Source organism: Sander lucioperca, chromosome 6 (genome assembly GCF_008315115.2).
Source record: "Sander lucioperca isolate FBNREF2018 chromosome 6, SLUC_FBN_1.2, whole genome shotgun sequence".
NCBI classification, from domain to species: Eukaryota; Metazoa; Chordata; class Actinopteri; order Perciformes; family Percidae; genus Sander; species Sander lucioperca.
Genome location: NC_050178.1, coordinates 8,274,525 through 8,295,027, shown reverse-complemented (window position 1 = coordinate 8,295,027; position 20,503 = coordinate 8,274,525). Strand labels below are relative to the sequence as shown.

Sequence of the window (20,503 nt, the reverse complement as noted above, 5' to 3'; positions counted from 1 at the left end):
CAGACCAAAAATTAAAATTCCACAAAGCACAACTGTCACTTTTTTCACGTGTGTGTCTGTGTGTGTGTGTGTGTGTGTGTGTGTGTGTGTGTGTGTGTGTGTGTGTAAATGCAGACATGCACTTGGAATAGCAAAGAAATGATCTTGCTCCGAGTTAAATTTCAGGCAGGGAAAGATTTTAAACAGCCTGAGACAAAGTACTACCTGAATGGTCCAGAGAAATACATAATTCTTCCATGATTGTGGTTAAACACCTAACTAATGTGAATGAGAACAGGGTATGAGGGTGCAAGAGTTTCTAGCAGAATACAGCAATAGCTAAATGCGAAATAAAGGGTGTCAGTTAATAACTAAATTAATATATACAGATGAAGCTACAAGAGGTGACAGTACCATTGTGTACTGCTGGGGAGGAGAAACTGGCAGGAGAACCTGTGGGCAGGAAGGGCTGGAGTAGGAGACAGGCTGAGAGGGCTGCAGAGATGCCACTGGCTATACACACGACCAGAAAGAGGGAGGAAATAAAGAGGCGCGAGAGAGAGAGAGAGAGAGAGAGAGAGAAAGAAAGAAAGAGAGAGAGAAAGAGAAAGAGAAAGAGAGAGAGAGAGCAAGCCAGTGAGAGGGAGGGTGTTAGAAGCAGGCAGATAGAAAGGAATATAGAGAAATGAAGACACAGATAAGATGTGGGTTAGAACACAGAGGAAAAGTTGTTAATGAACAGATGGATTAAAAAAATGGAAATCACATTAGTTTCTTTTTCTACACTATAAAAAAGAAAAAAAAACAGGGTTTACAAAATGAAATGTAATCACTACTATGCAAAGAGAAACTGACTGTCAATAACTTTTATAATGTTGCTCAAAGACCAGTATGACCAGAATAACCAATCCTTTTATATTAGGAAGATGGACATTTGATCATTAAAGATGTTCAATTGACCACCATATCAAATAGGGCTGAACGATTAATTGCATTTGCGATAATATCGCGATATGTTAAAACGCGATTTCCTAATCGCAAAGGCTGCGATTTGGTCACATGACTCGCGGAGCAAATCAGTCTGCACTCCGCAGAAAAAGCATCAACTAGCACGCTAACGCTACGCCGTACCTTGAGCTGATTTCTGCCATTCAAACAACTCTGAGTTGTAGTTTAAAACTTACAGCCATTTTAATAAAATGAAGGGTTTTATTCGGGTTTGAGTCTATACATGCAGTTAATGGATACAGGCACACAGAACTCAAGGCTCGGTTGGCAACGATTAGCTCTGATTAGCGGTTAGCTCCGGTTAGCGGTTAGCTCCGTTATAAAGATATGGAGTGGAGGAGCTGCCACTGAGAGGGGTAACAATCAGACTGATAAATGACGTTCGGGGAGCTTTCACAGCAGCGTGGCCGCGGTGTTTCAACAGTTTTATTAGTACAGTTAATCCCATGGCAAGAACACCAGCAACTAGCTAACGCAACGATAGCCTCTCTGAACAAGTGCACACGGCAGCACGCAACTTCACGAGGGGGAGGGGCTGGAGGCAGCTCCTCTCTGTGCACTGTAAAAAAAATACACTTGTGTGTGTGTGTGTGTGTGTGTGTGTGTGTGTGTGTGTGTGTGTATGTGTATATATATATATATATATATATATATATATATATATATATATATATATATATATATATATATATATATATATATATTTACTTATTTAACTAATACAGAAGACAAAGAGCTTAAAAAAATAATCGAATATCGAATCGCAATCGCAATATTTGGGAAAAAAAAATCGCAATTATTTTCAAAAATCGTTCAGCCCTAATATCAAATTAGATCATTTGTAACTTTTTACTGATATGGTTGACATAAATGCAGGCAGTGGAGGTACATACCTGAGCAATCATGTGGTTTCCCATGGGGTGTTGCTGTGGGGTGGGCAGCAGGGCAGTCTGAGGCGGAACCTGGGGCTGTGGCTGTTGTGACGGGCAGGGGAGTAGACTACGGCTAGACTGGGAGGCTGCAGGTGGGGGACACACATCAGGACTGACTAGGGGCAGGCCTAGTGTTGCAGAAAAGACATGAAACCCTCAAACTTCCTTATCAAAATACTTCCTTAAGAAAATACTGTAGGGTTTTATCCATGCGCCTGTATTTTTTCTTGTATTATCCTCTTCTTTACAACATAATGACAGTTTCCTGGACCAGAGGGCAAACTCAAGTTAACATTCCAGCAAGAGGTGAAACCTCTCTCTCAAGTTTAAATGTTTTGGGCCTGGGGTTTATTATAATAACAAATGATTCTTGTTTGTTTTAACAGGGCAACGTGACATCATGACTTTGCGTAAACATACACGCAACTTTCTAAAGCCAAGTGGCGTGTTACTAGTACGCATTATGTATGTCTACGCCGTATACAGCAGACTGATCTCAATAAGTGGCGTATGTATGACACGCCAATTTGTATGCCATTTTGGCGTGTTATCAAGACGCAGACAATCACTTTTCGGACGGTTGGGTTTAGGAAAACAATAACAGGGTTGGGTTTAGGAAAAGAACAACGGGACGGTTGGACACGATCCACGGTCTCCTGGGTGAAAGTCCTGTGTTGTTTGACCCATCCACCAGCCCAACCAACCTCCCTATGCAGATTTTCGTGCTTTCATACTACTCTCTACGGCGTAAATTGACATGCAATCGCAAGGTAATGTAAGTCAATGGAGGTAAAAAAGCGATTATGCGTCTTGATAACACACCAAAATGGCATACGAATTGCCGTGTCATACATACGCCACTTCTTGAGATCAGTCTGAACAGGGAATGTTAAATAATTAGTTCAAACAAATTACCATATTAGTGCAAAAAAAAATCTCTAAAAAAAGGTGGGGGTTGCATTATATTCAAAGACTAGACAATTGCATATTAAAAACATCAGACTGCAGAATGCAGAAAGTACTGGTTTACCACCAGCTCCTACAGAGTGTTGCATTGTGGGTTGTTTGTAGCTTTAATGTTTCTAGGCTGTCAAGTTTCTGTAAGTATATAGTTAGTCCAGTTTAACCTACAGGAGCTTCCGACATCTTGTGTAACTATGGAAATAAATTCAGGAGCCAATGAGTCAAAAGCATCTCCTGACGTCTTTACTGGTGAAACAGCAAGGACTGAATCATCCGTCAAGCAGCCAAGAGTAACAGTGTCAAGGAATTTCTTAAGAAAGCAAAAAAAATTTTTAAAAATGCTTCTTGCAATGCAATTTTTGAATGCCTCCAAGTGCCCCCACAGGAGTGAGTTTATTTTGTGCTTGCTTCATTTAAGTAGCTAAAATTGTAATGCGTAAGTAAAGCTAGTGTTTCAGTAACAAGTTTGCTAATGCTAGCATTATGACATAGACAACAAAAAAAGCTAAGTCTCTCCTTTTGCCTCAACTTTTCTCCACAGTCCTTACCAGAGCGAGAGCCTTTGCAACTTCCCTGTGAGCCTTTGTTGCTGCCAAGGCTATCCCCCCTGGTAAGAATGGAGATGCCAGAGAAGCTGCTAGCCTTTGTGACGGGCGGCCGGAGGGTGCGGTTGGAGCTGTCTGAGTCGGTGCTGCTCCAGGGCCGTGGCTCCAGGCACTTCATGTCACTGTCTGTGCTGCTTTGACGACTACTAGACGCCCGGCTGGAGCTCTCACGGTTTCCTCTGAGAGAAGAAAGTACAGAGAGGAAGAGGAGAGAGACAAAGCGATGGAATGAAGGGGATACAATGGGGACGGGCGCAGGAAAAGTAGAGGTGTAGAGTAGAGTAACAGGAGAGTTAAAGCGAGGAGATTTAAGAGGCAGCAAGTGAGAGATATGTAGAGAGAGCAGAGTTAAAGAATAAGAAGTCAGAGGAGGAGAGAGACAATAATGTACATGGGTAGGATGAAGAATATATAGAAAAGGGAAGGTGTGCACACAGGAGAATTTGAGTAGAGAAAAACATAGGTGGACAGTCAAAGACAAAATAGGATAGAGGGGAGAGCAGAAGCAGAAGAGCACAGTAAGGTCATCAACAGTGGAGAGGACACAGTGTGACAGGCTTTATTTAGGATGGGGCATTCAACACAGATGCATATTGGCTGGTTTAGTGAAACCACAACACAAAAATCAGGCAACAAACCACCCAAAAATATTATTTCCAATTTTTAACATCTGACCACACACACACACACACACACAGATTCACACGCACAAAACACACATACAAACCCATCCACATAGGAAAACATACATGCAGGGAGAAAAGATGCTCCAGACAATCAACACTGGGGCGTAACAGGATATTACAGTGGCACTAGATGAGAAACTTCCATGAATTCAACACACAAACCATCAAAGACTGGAGACAACAGAATGAGCCCTTGCATAGATATGTGTTATACATCTGAATACAGATAAACAGTAACACATGCACTTAAAATGTGTTGTATTGAAGATAAAACACACACACACACACACACACACACACACACACACACGATGTACCTCAACAACAATATCTACAAAATAACCACGTGCAACCACTGGTTCACCACTGTGGTTCTTTAAACTATATTGCTGTATTCACACTCAATGTGTTGTTGTCATGCGGTCACCCTGGATAAGGGTAGCTGCCAAGAAAACCAATGATCACACTAAGCGTAGCCACCACTCTCGGGAAACCCTTCCATCATCAAGTGAATGGTCAATTGGTCATTGACGTGTCAGCGTTAAGAATAATATTGTTCAGTTTGAACATGTCCTACTGTCCTTGTGCCTGAAAATAACTTAAATAAAAAAGAAATTAAAAAAGAAAAATGTGCTATACATACTGGTGATGCAGTATTAAGTTGAATGTTGATAGAAAGCCCTGTGGGTAAACAGTGACATACAACTCTGCATTGAGGACAGCAGAGTAAAATAATAGCAATGCTAGCTGCTGTAAACACTTGTTTTTTTTCATCCTCTAAAAACTGGAAGAGGAATATGAACAGTTTGTCTTTGTGGAGAGAACAAGAGTAAAATTAATTCAAAACATGCAAGGCTGTTTGTGGGAATCTCCATGACGAGAACAGGGATGCGGTATGGGTTGTAAAACCGTAGCGATAGTGAGTGGTGTTTGAAGGTGGCTGTGGCTGATAAATATTTCAGAGACTGTAATTAATGGAGGATCTATTTTGAGACCTCTCTCTGCACAGCCTATTTTAAGGAAGGGTGGTTGCTCTGCCGTTCCCTGTAAAGGGAGGCGCACACTTGTTCGCTTCGCTCTGCAGACAAAGATGACAGCAGGATGAGCGGGAGGAGGAAGAAGAGGGAATCTGCTGTTTATCACAATATTTCATCTAAGCTCCGTCCTCACGACAGCATTCCCCATCACACACACAAACAGAGGAAGCTAGGATGTTGTTGTTATGTGCTGCAATCACTCATTATTAGATGGCTTAATGCCCCACAAAAGAGCTTTTTGTGTTTGTTCATTTAAGAGAAGTCTGCGGTTTTATGGCTTTTTTAGTTTAACAGCATGCCTTCTGTAAAGGTAACACCTAATATACCTTATGTGAATGCTGGGTTTGAGATATGAATCTCATTTTTAGGGGATATGTAAAAAGGCCATAAGATTAAAAACTTCGAACATACATCCTTAATACCACATTACTGTATTACAGGAAGGAAAAAAGGAGTGCTGAATCTAAAAGCTCTAAATAACATGGGGCACACAAGACACAATGTTTACAAACAGCACAATGTATATTACAGTACATACTTGTCTTTTACATAATAAAAAGGAAAAAACTGCATATACTGTTGCACTCTTGGGCTGAAACGATTAAGCCATTGATACAATTGGCAACAATTTTGTATTATTAAAATATTTTTGTAAATTTATGTTCCTTTTTTGTTAATCCTCCACTACCGTAAAATGAATATCTTTGGGATTTAATGGTCGGACCAAAAAAAGCCACATAAATATGTCAACTTGGGCTCTGGGAAATTGTGATGAACATGTTTCACTATTGTCTGATATTTTATCGACCAAAAGATGAATGGGTTAATAAAGAAAACAATCAGAGGATTAAGCAACAATGAAAATAACTGTTGGTTGCAGCCAGTTTACACTCTAAAGAAAAGACAGTGTTATCATGCTTTGCTCACAGGTTCATGTTTCTTATTTTCTATTTGTCAGTTCAACAGCACTATTGCATGTACATACTGCTTACATATGTTTATGTGCAACTATGCAACAGGTGACATGTTAAAAAAACTACAAGACTAAGTCAACCACAAAACAAACAGGTTACTGTCGAAGTGATGCAGTTACTTCATATAAAAAATGTAGTTGACGGTGGACGGGTAAGTAGGTCATCAGTCCCCAGTGAAACCACAAAGCAGCCATGCATGGGCCATTGGAAGCCCCACGGTGCAGTGTTGGAATAGCCATCAATCAGCCGACTACGGCAAGCAAAGAGATAAAAACCACCACAATTCACCACCAAACCACTTTCAAAGAATGGGCATGGCAACACACAAGCCAAAGTCAGCAGCACCCCAATACCTAAAGATCTGCCTCCTCTTTTGAGAGCTAGAGCAGTAGCCCTCAGTGGAAAGTCTGTTGGGGTTAACATTAGGAGAAAATGCTGGGGTTACAGGACTGGATTGGAGAACAGGAGAGGGTTTAGGGGAGGGTGAGATAAGGAGGTAGAGTGCAGAACTTTTACCGCTGCTGGACAAAATCTCTCTCTCTCTCTCTCTCTCTCTCTCTCTCTCATTTCTAGAAAACATTTGTTCCACTGCCTAAAAATCTTTCTCAAAGACAGTGTGTCCCTCACAGTATAGCATAGAACATACTTCTGTAAAATGTGTTCTACAGCCCTCTACCTTTTCTAACAGAAACATAACAAGCAAAATGTAGCTTTAAGAGGAAAGGTGGCAGAGTATTATACATTGCACACATTAGAGCCTCCAGTTGGATTAATCCTTACCTGTTGTCATTGATGTATCCATTTTGAGAGGACTGTAAAAAAAAGGACACCTGCACATTATGAAATGCTTTATTCATCCAGGAGTACTTAAGGCCAACACTTTTTGCATAGCAACCTTTTAGAAGTTTTCATGTTCGACATCATCTGTATTTAGGATGTGATAAGTCGCGGCAGTGGTTCCCACAAGATTATTACCATCATGAAATAAGAATACTGTATAGTTTTACCTCTTCAGGCACCCTGAGATGAAGTACAGTTCGCTTCGTATTAACGGGTTACAAGCAAAACACGTTGGGAACCACTGACTTCAAATATACATAACGCCATGTTTCACTATGCAAGTTATTAAACCAACAGTTCTTATTCTTGTCTAATTAAGAAATACCAACTTCTCACTAGTCTAAAGAAGCTGGAGGTAACATAGTGATTGAGAAATGGATTGTGATTTAAAGTTAATCTCGCCTACGCAGAGTTTGTTACCCTGTCCAGGTCCAATACTTACTTCTCGGGCAAAGATCCGGTCTCGTACCCGCTGATACTCTTCCTCTCGCTCTTCAATGGACTTGCTACGTCGCCCGTCCTGCAGCGGCACACGGATCTAACATTTGGGTAAACAATTGAATTGGAAATATGACAGTTACAATCTAATATGCAATATTTACAAATATATGCTAAACTTTTTATCAAATATATGTTTAGCCGCACTTAGTGTGTGTGACCTGCTGTAAAGATAAGTAGCAACAAGTCACATTATAACAGTAGCATCGGCGGGGTTCCGTCAAAACAAACAGAATGGAAACTGTGCAAAATGAGTGTTTGATGGGTGGAATCAGCGTTGGAAGGTTTAACAGCACAATTGTTTGGAAGGAATAAAGAAGAGTGGGAAACTGGGTTCAGACAGCAACAAAGCAAGTATATTATTATTTTGTATAAGTTTCTGTGGTTGAAAACCTGGGTTCTGATGCTTAACTGAAAACCTGTAAAAGTAAGCAATTAACTTACTTTTGAAACGAATAAAAATGTTTTCAGAGTTTTATAGCTGACATGCAAAGTTTAAATGTGTATCTTGTGTCATAAGTCCGACTACACAGTGTCAAGTTGTTTTGCATTGCAAAAAGCACAGCTGCGGGATAGGGGATTTGTGTGGCTCACACTTAGAATAGAATAAATACTTGCTAATTGAAAATTGTGATTTTGAGAGACAGAACCAAGAACATGCGAGTTCCTGCATAAGAATGGCCTATTAATAGTTACAGGGTTCGTACACCTTTTCCAAGGTCAAATTCAAGCACTTTCAAGGTCCATTTAAAGCTTTTTCCAGCACCTTACACCACCGTAAATTACATACCAATACATAGTCAAAATTATTTAGTATTTTTATCACATTAATAGAGATAATGCTATAAACAGCCAAAATTGTGTTTTTGTATTAATTATGTTTATTCTCAATACAATACAATCAGTAAGATGCTGAAAATGATAGTTGTCAGTTAACTATGTTGCTGTATAAATCCTGAATTATCACCTTTAAAATGTTTAATCTCTTCATGGTTCATAACATACAGTAAGACAGCTATGCTGGCGCACTAAGGCAAAAGGTCATAACGTCGATTTCTGGTGAAAATTTGTTATTGTAATTTTTAGGACAATAAACATAAGTTTTATCATGTAGACAAACACCAAGTTTCAATTTGGTTGTTTTTTGGGGGAAATAAGATGATGTTTTTGCCGTAACTTCAAAAAGCCAAGGGGAAACTGTGGTAGAAGCCCGTAACGTCAGATACTGCTTTATGCCCTCGTTTCACGCTGCTCCTGAACACTCAAATTAAGCGTGAATTATACTGGCCGCAGCCCAGCTAGCGCGTGCAAATGTGACGTCATGGAATATATCGTAACTATTTATACCCGCACTGGTGGTCGCGACACTAGCTGCAGTCTTCTCCTGAACAGAGGTGGCGCTAATGAGGAAAGGCTACCGACGTTGCTCTTTCTACGGACTAGAAGAAGAAGAAAAAGATAAACAACGGCAGAACTGGCAGCAGCATTGACGTCAATGCTTTGATTTGATTCAATGACCTACTTGGTTGGATCAAGCCTTTCAGTCACCATAAAAGAACTCATCTTAACCCAGTAAGTTTACAAAAGAGACTTGCAGTCACTCTGAGAGTCCTGGCATGCAGTTGCCCAGGAGCTTGTTCATGCTTCCTGTTTCCGCTCTGTCACGCGCCACTGAAAAAAAAAAGAAGAGTGGTGCCCTGATGGCACGCTGCCTTGTTCTGACCGACCATCAAAGTGAACTGTACTGCCGCGCTGGAGTTACGGTGTTATGATGTATTATGCAATTAAATCACCTCAGACACACACTAACTTCAATAAAGTGTATGCAGTACATGTTTTGCAGTGCTTGCTTTTGAAAGATTATTGACATCTAGGTTTGAAAAATGACATACTCTCGAGGGAAAATGATGCAGCAGATGGCTTTGACACGTAAATGCCAAGATCAAGGTAATCAGAATGACACACGGGTGCATAAAAAAAAAGACAATCTTGGTAGCCTAATTTAAAATTCCAGTAATAGCTAGCGGTAGCCTTTAACTAGCGATGCAAACTAGTAGCCTAGGCTAACCTACTTGACAAACTACACACAAACACTTTGCAAGCCATAATCAACAACTTATCCAGTAACAAGCGGTGCATTAGAACACGGCTTGTAGGATATCTTAATTCACAGCCCGTAATACAAGGCTACATGTACTGAAATAAAATTTGCTTCTCATGGCTAGCTCTCGCCTGCCAATGACAGTCCACTGACTAAAAACTACGCGAGTTGGTTGGAGCTGCAACGACACACCTTTCACACACACCCATACACCAGCAGCAGGAATGTAGTAATTTAGAGCCTACCTTTTGTTGAACCCTGGTTAAAATCCATGCCAAACCACCGACGAGAAAGCAAATCCATTAAATCCACCACAAGTTTTGAAAACTTGCTGCCGACTAGTCAAAAATCCCAGGTTGTTACAGGCTGTCAATTATATCTATGCAATCCTAGAGTATGTCGGTTAGTGGGGAAATTAAAGACACACACACCCCATTTCCATTCACCTCTAACCATGCTCAGTATTTTCTGTGGGAGCACCCACGGTATCGGCGCCTATGAAATAAATACAGTAACAATTTCAAGCATTTTCAAGCATTTTATCCAAAATGTAAGCACTTTTCAAACCTTGAAAACACAACATCAAAATTCAAGCATTTTCAAGGATTTCAAACACCCGTACGAACCCTGTAGTTAAGTACACTCTCAGTGTTGGTAGGATTGGTGTTGGAAATGGAAAATTGGTATTACACCATCTCCAAGCTAACTTTAAGTTTTTAACAATTTCACAAAAGAAAAATGATGCTGATGTTTGCATACAAGAAGCCTGAGATGTTCAATCAGCATAATATCTATATATAAAAAAAAAACTGGTGTGGACAGAGAGTTTATTTGGTTTGGACTTAAACACAGCTTAAATGTGGGGACTGAGTTTCCTCCATTATTAGTTATTATTTTCAACCCAAGTCAAACAGATTGCCAATTTTCATCTTTGTTGGAACGGATGCCGTTTCCCACCCACCTGCCAACTGTGCAACTACAATAATGTACAGTAATCACTGTTGAAGCTCTGCATGCTCTTACAAATAGCTACCATTGATAATGTAAGGCACCTCTGTTAAGTTCTGTGTCTTTATTTAAAATAATTAAAGAGTTCTTTTAAATGATTAACACAAGGCTGGGTCAACATGATGCTGCAGCACTACTACTCCTACTTCCAGATGCCCAGATAGTCTAGGGGGTCACCACCGGAAATCTGTGATTGTTTGATTCACAGCTTAGTTGGCATCAAACATAGACATTGCCTTCTTTCATATGATCTGGAAAATGTAATTAACAGTCCTATGTCATCACATCCTAAAAACTGTGTCTCTATCCTTTTTTAGTTAGATAGAGTTAACAAATGACACAGTATACAATGCAGCTTACCTGATTATCATCCTTGTCCATACTGGCATCATCTCTCTTAAGAATGAATTTCTTCTGGAAGTCCATGTTACGTTCATCCTTGATGTGTTCAGAGAACCTTTGTTCTGGGCTGTAGAGAAAGTACAAGGGGAAGACAAAAAGCTACTTTTAGGGATACTAATTTTGATTTTTTTTCTGACCGATAGCCGACCCTTGTTAACCGATTATTACCCGTTAACCGACAAGCAGGCAACTGAATCCTAGTTCACCCATCCGGGAGAGTTAGGGCTCTGACTTTCCACGTTCAGCGTCAGTGGGCAAATTTGGTACCGGTTGTGCAACCACAATTTTGCATGCACTGTCGTAGACATATGCAGTCACTTTTCCCAAAATAGAATTGTTTGCTTGTCGGCGTTACCAGTGATGCGGACCGCGGAGAGGCTGTCGGGGACTGTCTCCATCGCATCAAATAGTTAAGCTGCGAGGTAGTTAGCTGTATGTCTGCTGGGCATGGACGATTTAACCCATCAGTCCTCATTGATATAGTAACATGTGTCACGTAGCTCTCCGTTATGAGCCCATCCAGCAGTCAGCCGTGACAGCCAAGAACTTAGCAGAAAAAAGAGCTTAAAAAGCAACTCCAATAAGTTACTCCAATAAAAGGCATGTGACCACCATTAATTGTATTTAAGAAATAGATTGTATAGCCTATTTTTCTTTTATCATGCAACTACTTGTTTTTTAACTGTTAACTGATACTATATTAAACGGTTTAAAATTATTATTGTCAGTTAAACTATTAATTATTAACATGCTTAATTCTTTTTAACATACTAAAACAAAACTAGACAAAACATTACATATGACTGCATTAGAGAAAAATATAAGCAAGGTAACAGAAAAAACAAAGTGGCATGTTTAAAGTTCCAAAGTGAATGTGGCAATGTTAGTACTTCTGAATATCAGATCTGACCAGATTTTGTTTGTCCACTTCTGAGTTTCATGATTTGCCGCTGTATGGATAAACAAATACAATCCTTGCATATTCATTTGGAAAACTATAACTGTTAAGGTGCATCTGGCTGCTGTTAACACTATCAACACAAGTACACTCTATTGTCTTATGACAAACTCATTAACATTTCAACTTGCTTGCCAGCTGTCAAAAAAAGTTGTTCTGCCTTAACAAATTGACAATAAAGAGTTGATTACAATTAGTGAGGGTTTCCCCAGGTACTGTGAATGATTTTATATTTTACCCAGAATATGTATAAAAAGTAGGGGTGTCAAAATTAACACGTTAATAGAGAAGGAACGCATCATGTCATACTCTGAAAGCCACGCCCACCGTGGGGGAAAACAATTCTCCGCTCTCCATTGACTTGTATTGCGCGAGGGTGTGACTCCTCGTCAATTCTGTCTGCTAGCAAACAACCGAAAAATGCCAAAAATCTGCTTTGTGGTGATATGAACTACCAACAATGTAAAGAACCCAGAAGTTTTTATAAGCTGTCGAACCTAAAAAACTGGGCTTTTATTAAGACAAATCGCATCGCGTCATCCTTTAAAAGCCACGCCCACCGGAGGGTAAAACATGCGGCGCCCAACACCAACAGAATCCTTTTAGCTAGCTAAAAACATCAGATTTAGCATGTTGAACAATTATTTTACCTTTTTATGTCTACTAGAGAGGACAAGGTATATTGACAGTCTTAATATTGTCAGTCTCTCAGTCTCTCTTCTCCTTACCTTGCTCAACTTGGAAAAATGATCCAACTGAGGCTGAAATGTGCTCTGTAAGGAGTTAACGCAAATTTCTTTTAACGCATGCAGCGGAGAGGAGACAAGACGTGAAACGGAAGCCGGTCTTAATACATCCGTGAACGGGAGTGGATGGCTAGCAGAAACAAAGCTTCTTGAGCAGAAATGGATAAATAAAAGGGTCTTTTGATTGGCAAGTTGAGTTTCAAAGCCTTTCCAGATGGTTCTCTCCACAAGACTAAAGTTATTTGCATGTACTGGCGATGTGAACTGAGTTACCAATGGAGTAGTCGAGTCTCAAACACCACTTGAGCATTAAAAACGTGTACATTCAGAACAGATAAAAAATGTGCAATTAACTTGCGATTAATCGCGAGTTAACTAGGACAGTCATGCAATTAATCGTAATTAAACATTTTAATCGATTGACAGCACAAATAAGATGTTCCCTTGAGGCTGTTAACATTACTTCTGGATTTTATTTGCTTATAATAACCCCTACCTAAACCCATATTGTCACCACTGCAATCCTGGCATCTGGAAAAGTCTGAATAAAGTATGTTTATTTAACTGTTTTTAATGGTCGACTTATTTAAGTACATTGTATGCATACCAATCTAATAGAAAAAAACACATAATTAAGACTGAGCTGCTTAAGTCTGGACCAAAGTTAGAAACCACACTCACATGCGTGTGTTGCCTGTCTTGTTGATGATGACAGCCTTGCCTGTCTGATCCACATTATGGTCCATGCCAAAGTAGGCAGCCACACGGTGCAGCAGCATACGGTGATAAGACGTCATCTGAGGAAACTTCTTGTACTGGTTACTGCAGGGGACACAAAAGACAAAGTAACATCACTACATTTTTCTTTTTGTTGAATGCTGTAATGTCTATTCTTACAATGTGTATATTTATTTTCAGCATTTAAACTATTTTGAGAACATAACCCTCTTATTTTTGTTCTATAAAAAAAAATGAAAAATTAATTTGCGCTCTAAAGGTTTGTGCAAAACACCAGGCTTTCTGAAACAACATCCATTTCCATACAAAATTGTATTCTAAATATTTTCTATGGTTACTATGGTGGTTCATACTCCAATTATGTAATTTTTGTAACTCCTGTACTGTCCTTCTGTTGTCTTGTTTCCCACAAGAATGATCCTGTCTACAAAAAGTTTTTAGTTGATTTTTGACAAGCACATTGTCACACTTTGGGGACAATTCATTTGGCTCCATTCAGCACAAGATGGTTTACTGCTTTCAGACAGATTTGAAATACTAATTCTTATTAACATAACACTATTGTGGTTACAGGGGAACACAGACTTGCCCCATATAAATTAACTACAACTTGCCAAAATTATCTCATTACCTCAGCAATCTATAAATAAAAAGGAATAGACGTAAAAGGGCTAAATTTAAATACAAGAGACCGTTTATGAAGAACGTGGCTTACTTGTCGTCATTAATGAACTCCAGGATATCTTGTTCCAGTTTGAGCAGCATCATTCGATCCCTGTTGGGCCAAAGGGGGAGAGAGCGGGGGAGGGAGAGAGATCAGAGGGAGGGAGCGGGTCAGTGACTAGAGTGTGGCGAGGATACCAACCAAAGATCAAAAAGTATGAAGTATGGCAATCAATACTTCCAATAATGGTTGTATTACTTTGTAGTAGTATTATTACTACTGCATTTTTAAATCTGACCTTCTTTAAACAACTAAATGCGATCATCTTGCCATTTTGGGGGGATATACTGTAATGGCCCGGACACACAGAGCCGATAATCGGCCGTTGGACAGTCTGGCGAGGTCAGTGACTCGAGTCTGTTCGGTGTGTTCCGTGCCGTCGTCAGTCTGAGGGGCCGTCGTCCTTCATTTTTGCCGATTTGACATGTATAATCGGCGGGGTGGGCACTGCCGGCAGTCGGACTCAAATGACCCATCTGATTGGTAGAGCACTAATCCGGAAACGGGGAGCGGAATAAGTGTGACTAGAGTCTCTTAAAATCTGACGAAAATCTTTTAAACTGACCTTTGTTGATCTGAAATGAAGACAGATTCAGCAACTGCATGGCCTATTTCTCGCTTAAAATGTTTTCAGAAACACGTTTCGGGGAACTATTTTAGTACAATATGAGATCGTATTCTGAACAAGCCGCCATGACAGTCTGTCTGTGAATTTCTGGAGAAACAAGACCCACGTTTGGCCGTCGGCTCTGTGTGTCTGGGCCTTAAGACATTCATCTACAGACTCCTGCAGAGGATGGAGGACTTTCACTTTTTAGGCAATATAACTCAGCAGCAAATGCAGGGATCCTCCTGGTAATGTAATATTAGCCCTACGACAGTTAGACAAACATAATGTTACAATTTTATTTGTTTCTTTTAACATTGTATTACATGGTGCTTCAAGAATTGGCAGGTATTTTTCGAGTCAGTGCATGAGTTGCAACTCATATCGCACATTACCATCATTATGAAAACTGAGAGATGAAGGAACAAGTGCTTTTTGTGCATGCTCATCTTTATCTGTTTTAAGTATTTACCTAATGGGATTCGTAATTAAAGAACAGATTTAAGACGCTGGATAAAAGATTATCAGGAATCTACCAAATAGCTAAATGTTTAATTTATCTCATAGGCCTGCTCCCTCTTAGTCGATTAGTCGACTAATCGGTCGTTTTGGTCTTAGTCAACTAAGATTTCTTTAGTCGATTAGTCATGTTTTATGCTTTTTTCATGCTGAATGACTTATTTCCAAGAAACGAGCACATCTCTGGCAAACACAAGAATTAAAGTGGTGCTTTTGCATGACTCAGATTTACAGATCTGTCGATTATATCAACTAATCGATTAGTCGATACAATTGAATGAGTGTTAGTCGACTACGAATTCCTTCAATCGAGCACAGCCCTAATATCTCAGTAGTCTGTTGGATCAAAACATTCATCCCATCTAGTACTTTTTCATGTTTTTGTTCATTTTCTGTTGTTACAGCTGTGGATATCAGTCAACCTTTGGTGGCAATCTCATACCTGGGATTGTTTTTCAGTGTGTTGACCAAAAACTCATGAACATCAATGCCCGTGGAGTCAGTGTATTCCTGACTGGAGTCTAACAGAAAAAAAAAAGAAAAAATAAATAGGTAGGCAAAAGGTAAAAAAAGTCGAGACTGGTTTGGCTAAGCATAGCTTCTAAAATGGCAACCCAACACACTAGCAATGACATTCGAGGTTGTTCAAGGAGGATAAACATAAGAAGAAGATAGCATGACACTAGCTCGCTGTTCTTGCTTATACACACACACACACACACACACACACACACACACACACACACAGATCATTTTCCACTACACTAGACAGTTGGCATCTCTGCTGCTCTTGGAGTCTAATGACGTGATAGGGCCTTTGCAGAGAGAGGGAGTGAGGTAGGTCATTAGAAAAAGAAGAGAGAGGGATCCCATTATCTACCCAGAGAAATTAGCTCAACATCATATTAGTAAGGGGGTTAATAATACAGTGGGCATCACATTTACATGTAACAGACGTAACACTACAAAACATTTCAAAAATGACATTTATTTAGCATTTATGATACTTGAGTAGGAAGAATGAAAAAAAAATCTATCTTTCTACACATCTTTCTGTGTAGAAATCAAAGCACAGTACCAAAACAGGCACCAAATTACATTTAACCTCCAAGTTACATCTTACCACGTGACAACATCTTCCGCGGAGTCTTGTCCTTCTTCTCCTTCTCTTCATTTTCATACTCGTCCTTTGAGGACTTCTCCTCTTCCTTGTCTGATGGACAGCTGATGTGAAGCTGGATGATATCCTGGAAAACCACATTCCATTGCTATGAGAAAAGATGGTAAAATTTTGAATTCTAATTTTGTTTAGTAAATTAAGCATCGTTAATCCTACACAAACTGTAGTTGCATACAATAAATTGCAGGCTAGGCTGAGTGCAGGGTATGGACAAAGGTTAGGGTGAGGGGTTAGCGGTTAGAGACAGAACAGTACCGATTCTGGAAGTCCATCATTAGAGAACGGACCAGAGGACTCTTCACACACTGCCAGACTCCGTACAAGCTTCAGTTTGGCATTAGACTGAAACAGAATCACACATACAGTATATTACCTGTGAGGCTAATTCACTTTAAAAGTTCCCTGCTATAAGATTACATTAATAATTCTCAGTAAATAAGGTCCTCTTACAACAAGCGCAACTTAAAACCAACTGCTAGTAATATGTAATATGTAAATAAACAAATGCAAATGAGGTGCTGATTAAGTATCTTGAAGTAAAAACAATGTTAATGTGTGAACTTAAAGGACAATTCCGGAGCAAAACGAACCTAGGGGTTAATAACAGATGTTCACAGACTCGATCGCTCTCTAGGACATGTTTTCATGCTAATCAAATGTGTTTGTAGCTTGAAACAAGCTAGAGCGGACCGCTGATTAGCTTACAACGCTAGTATTTGGGGCACAGGGAAAGTAAAGGGTACAAGCGACCAAAATGGGTTTCCTCAGGAGGGTGGCTGGCGTCTCCCTTAGAGATAGGGTGAGAAGCTCAGTCATCCGTGAGGAACTCGGAATAGAGCCGCTGCTCCTTTGCGTCGAAAGGAGCCAGTTGAGTTGATTCGGGCATCTGATGAAGATGCCCCCTGGGCGCCTCCCTAGGGAGGTGTTCCAGGCATGTCCAGCTGGGAGGAGGCCTTGGGGAAGACCCAGGACTAGGTGGAGGGATTATATCTCCAACCTGGCCTGGGAACGCCTCGGGATCCCCCAGACGGAGCTGGTTAATGTGGCTCGGGAAAGGGAAGTTTGGGGTCCTCTGCTGGAGCTGCTACCCCCCGCGACCCAACCCCGGATAAGCGGACGAAGATGGATGGATGGATGGTTTAGGAATTGGAATCGTTTTAAAAGTACCGGTTCGGCATCGGAATCGTAAAAATCCAAACGATACCCAACCCTAATGAATGCATACATGTCAAAGGCAAGACCTGCTCAGAGCTAGAGAGATCAGAACAACAGTGTGTCTTTAAAAAAAGACAAGAAAGCAACTCCACTGTACTCCACACAAATCTATCACCCCGTTTGGGAGTCAATTGACAAGATTTATTCATTTATTTAGCGAACCAACATCTAGTTATCATATTATAGTCTTCATCAACTGTCAGAAGTAGGTGGGTGAGGTCACTCTAACAGACCCATTGAATGTAACGTTAATAATGGAAGGGAGCAGGATTACAAAGTTTTTTGGGTGACCTTTTAGAAAGTATCTAGTTTTGTAGTTAAAGAAAAACAGGGGGGAGACCATGAATTACTTACCTTGGCCCTTTTTCTGCCATGGCTGTGATTAGGAGTCCGTTTCTGCAAGATAAATGTGTTAGTTTACTAATCTTAATATTAAAACTTCAATGTCAATTGATTGACTGAACAATTTGTTAATATCAAAAATCAGCCCTTTTAGAGATTTGCACAAACCTATTCTGCTCAGATCTGTGACTGTAAGTGTATATAATAGGGGTGAAAATGTGTACATTTTTAAATGCCATGTCTTTGTATTGCACTTACAGAACATGTGACATACTGTAAATAGGTTTCTGCTGGAAAAACCTGATTTCTTGACCATGTATAATGGCTAAATGGGTTTGTAACCGGGCTTTTAAAGACGCATGTGCAGACTTCGGACAGCCAAAGTATCACTGTGACAGCTGTGTGGTGGGCTGAAAGAGATTGATCTAGAAGTGTGTCCTAACCAAAATAATCAAATCCAAACTCTGGATAGAACTGAAACATCCAATACATCTAAACAAATCAGTTTCTACCTAAAAAACGGGTCAGCAACCTGCAGCTCTTTAACTCCTCTTTTGTGGCTCCCTTGCTTTGACAAAAACAATTTATATGGAAATGAATAACCTTTTTTAACATTTTTATTTATCAGTTTAGGTTTGATGGTTGATTGGTTGTGCTTTAATATGTAACTGCCGTGAGACAATCAGAAAATAACGTTTTATTTCTCTCATTCACTGGCTTTCTCACAGCACCGCTGCACTGTCTCAGCTCGTTCACTCACCCGTGCCATGCTCTCAGCTCGATCTTGCTCTCTTTTTCTTTCGGTCTTTTTTAAAATGAGTCTGGAAGCCGACAGTAAAACCTAACTTTACTTTTAATGTTTTCAAACAAAGACAAATGTTCTCCCCACGTCCTAAATCGATACTAGAGTACTTCCTTGTTTTATGAATGAAGCGGTACACAAGTTGAAGCAGCCGTGCTGTGTGTGCTTGACCAATCAGCGACGGTCATCCCTGCAAACCCACCCTGAAGGTATAGGAATAGTGGGAAGGCAAAAAATTGCATATAGTAGTATAGAGCCTGTCCTCTCTAAAACACTTCAAATCTGGCTTAAAACTATGGTAGATAGGAGAGGCACATTGTTACAAACCTGCAGAATACAAATGCTGGATGTGCTGTAGCCAGGTTATTGCAGAGCATGTAAACACACTCTAATGTCCTACCTTGAATTGGTTTTATTCAATTATTAAACAAATCAATCGTTGTAATACACAATGTAATGGTAAAAAAAATGTCCCACTAGCACTTTTATATTGTCTCTTTCTCTCACCTGTGCATCCTGTGGGGAGCTATCCTCAGGCTCCAGGCCCTCTCCTGTCCCTTCCTTTGTGCCCTGTGGTTGAGGGGAGGTTTTGCCTCTACTGCAGGGCTCGATGACTGGCCTACTCTCTCCCTCCTGCTGGATGTCTGTTACCAGGCTCACTGACATCTTTGTAGGGGAGGGGGAGAGGGTGGGAGTTGGGGAGGGGGTTGGGTGGAGAACCCAGGAGGGGCTGACAGAAAAGAGGCAAAAGAAAAGAGAGGGGAATTCAAGGCTCTGTCAGTTTTTAACACCAAAGGGCTGTAACAATTCTGACAATTAATAACCAAAGAGAAAGCATAGAAAACAAGAAAATTGACAGATGCATTCAGTATTTGTGTGAGAGTGTACTACTATACTATCTACCTGTAGGTGGTACCAGATCTGTGCTCGACTCTGTACAGTGAGTCTGGATGGGAACCACACACAGGAAGAGGAGGGGAACCCACTAAGGTAGTGTACTGGGCTGGACTGGGGGCGAAGCACAGTCCATAGCAAGCCTTAGCCTTCAGGGTGGGGCTGAGGGGAAACAACACAGATGAAAAAAGAAAAAAAAAAATGCTAAAACTGTATGAAAAATGACAAATTTATTAAGTTAAATGACTGGTCTTTGCAGCATAATTATCTTTTCAAATGGTTTGTTTTATTACATGTTCAAAAAAAAACTCCCCAGGTTAATCTGAATAGATACAAAAACTATATTGTTGGTTACAAATTAAGATTATTAACATCTTAATTTGTAACAGTAAAAAACGTCTTTTTATTTATATTGTAAGAACAAACGGTAAAGCCAAATCCCCCAAGTAATAACTCAATTTTGATGGATGAAACATTTCAGTTTGAAACATTAACAGCAGGTTGGTGCCAGTAAGGAAATGTGAACCGAATAAGGTCCTGACGGGAAAAAAGTGAACCCAACAATGTTGTTTTATCACTTTTACTTTCTTCTTTTAGGTGCCAAGGCGTTTTTGCGTAGAACCATTCCATTTATGAGAATCATTTACAAAATAAGATCATGTTTGTACTTTCATACTAAAACGGATTTAGAGGTTTAATTTTCTCGGTTTAATTACAAACTCACTCCAAAGTCTACCAACATATC

General features: G+C 40.1%; 1 protein-coding gene across 20 annotated transcripts in view; it reads right to left on the bottom strand.

Moving 5' to 3' along the window:
* The window catches only part of LOC116051373 (R3H domain-containing protein 2), a 79,950-nt gene that overhangs the window by 24,326 nt on the left and 35,121 nt on the right, over positions 1–20,503 (bottom strand). For 4 of the 20 annotated variants that reach the window (XM_031301732.2, XM_036001872.1, XM_036001873.1 and 1 more), the window contains 15 exons: positions 19,768–19,920; positions 19,372–19,594; positions 18,075–18,116; positions 16,761–16,847; positions 16,449–16,593; positions 15,768–15,846; positions 14,191–14,250; positions 13,419–13,559; positions 10,992–11,100; positions 7,467–7,562; positions 6,965–7,014; positions 6,538–6,633; positions 3,431–3,666; positions 1,881–2,047; positions 394–492 (listed from right to left, as the gene is read on the bottom strand). In XM_031301732.2, coding sequence (XP_031157592.1) covers positions 394–492; positions 1,881–2,047; positions 3,431–3,666; positions 6,538–6,633; positions 6,965–7,014; positions 7,467–7,562; positions 10,992–11,100; positions 13,419–13,559; positions 14,191–14,250; positions 15,768–15,846; positions 16,449–16,593; positions 16,761–16,847; positions 18,075–18,116; positions 19,372–19,530 — 1,566 coding nt within the window. In that variant the 5' untranslated portion in view covers positions 19,531–19,594; positions 19,768–19,920. The remainder of the gene's footprint in view (positions 1–393; positions 493–1,880; positions 2,048–3,430; positions 3,667–6,537; positions 6,634–6,964; positions 7,015–7,466; positions 7,563–10,991; positions 11,101–13,418; positions 13,560–14,190; positions 14,251–15,767; positions 15,847–16,448; positions 16,594–16,760; positions 16,848–18,074; positions 18,117–19,371; positions 19,595–19,767; positions 19,921–20,503) is intronic. The other 16 variants (XM_031301737.2, XM_031301738.2, XM_031301735.2 and 13 more) reach the window with 16 other exon arrangements.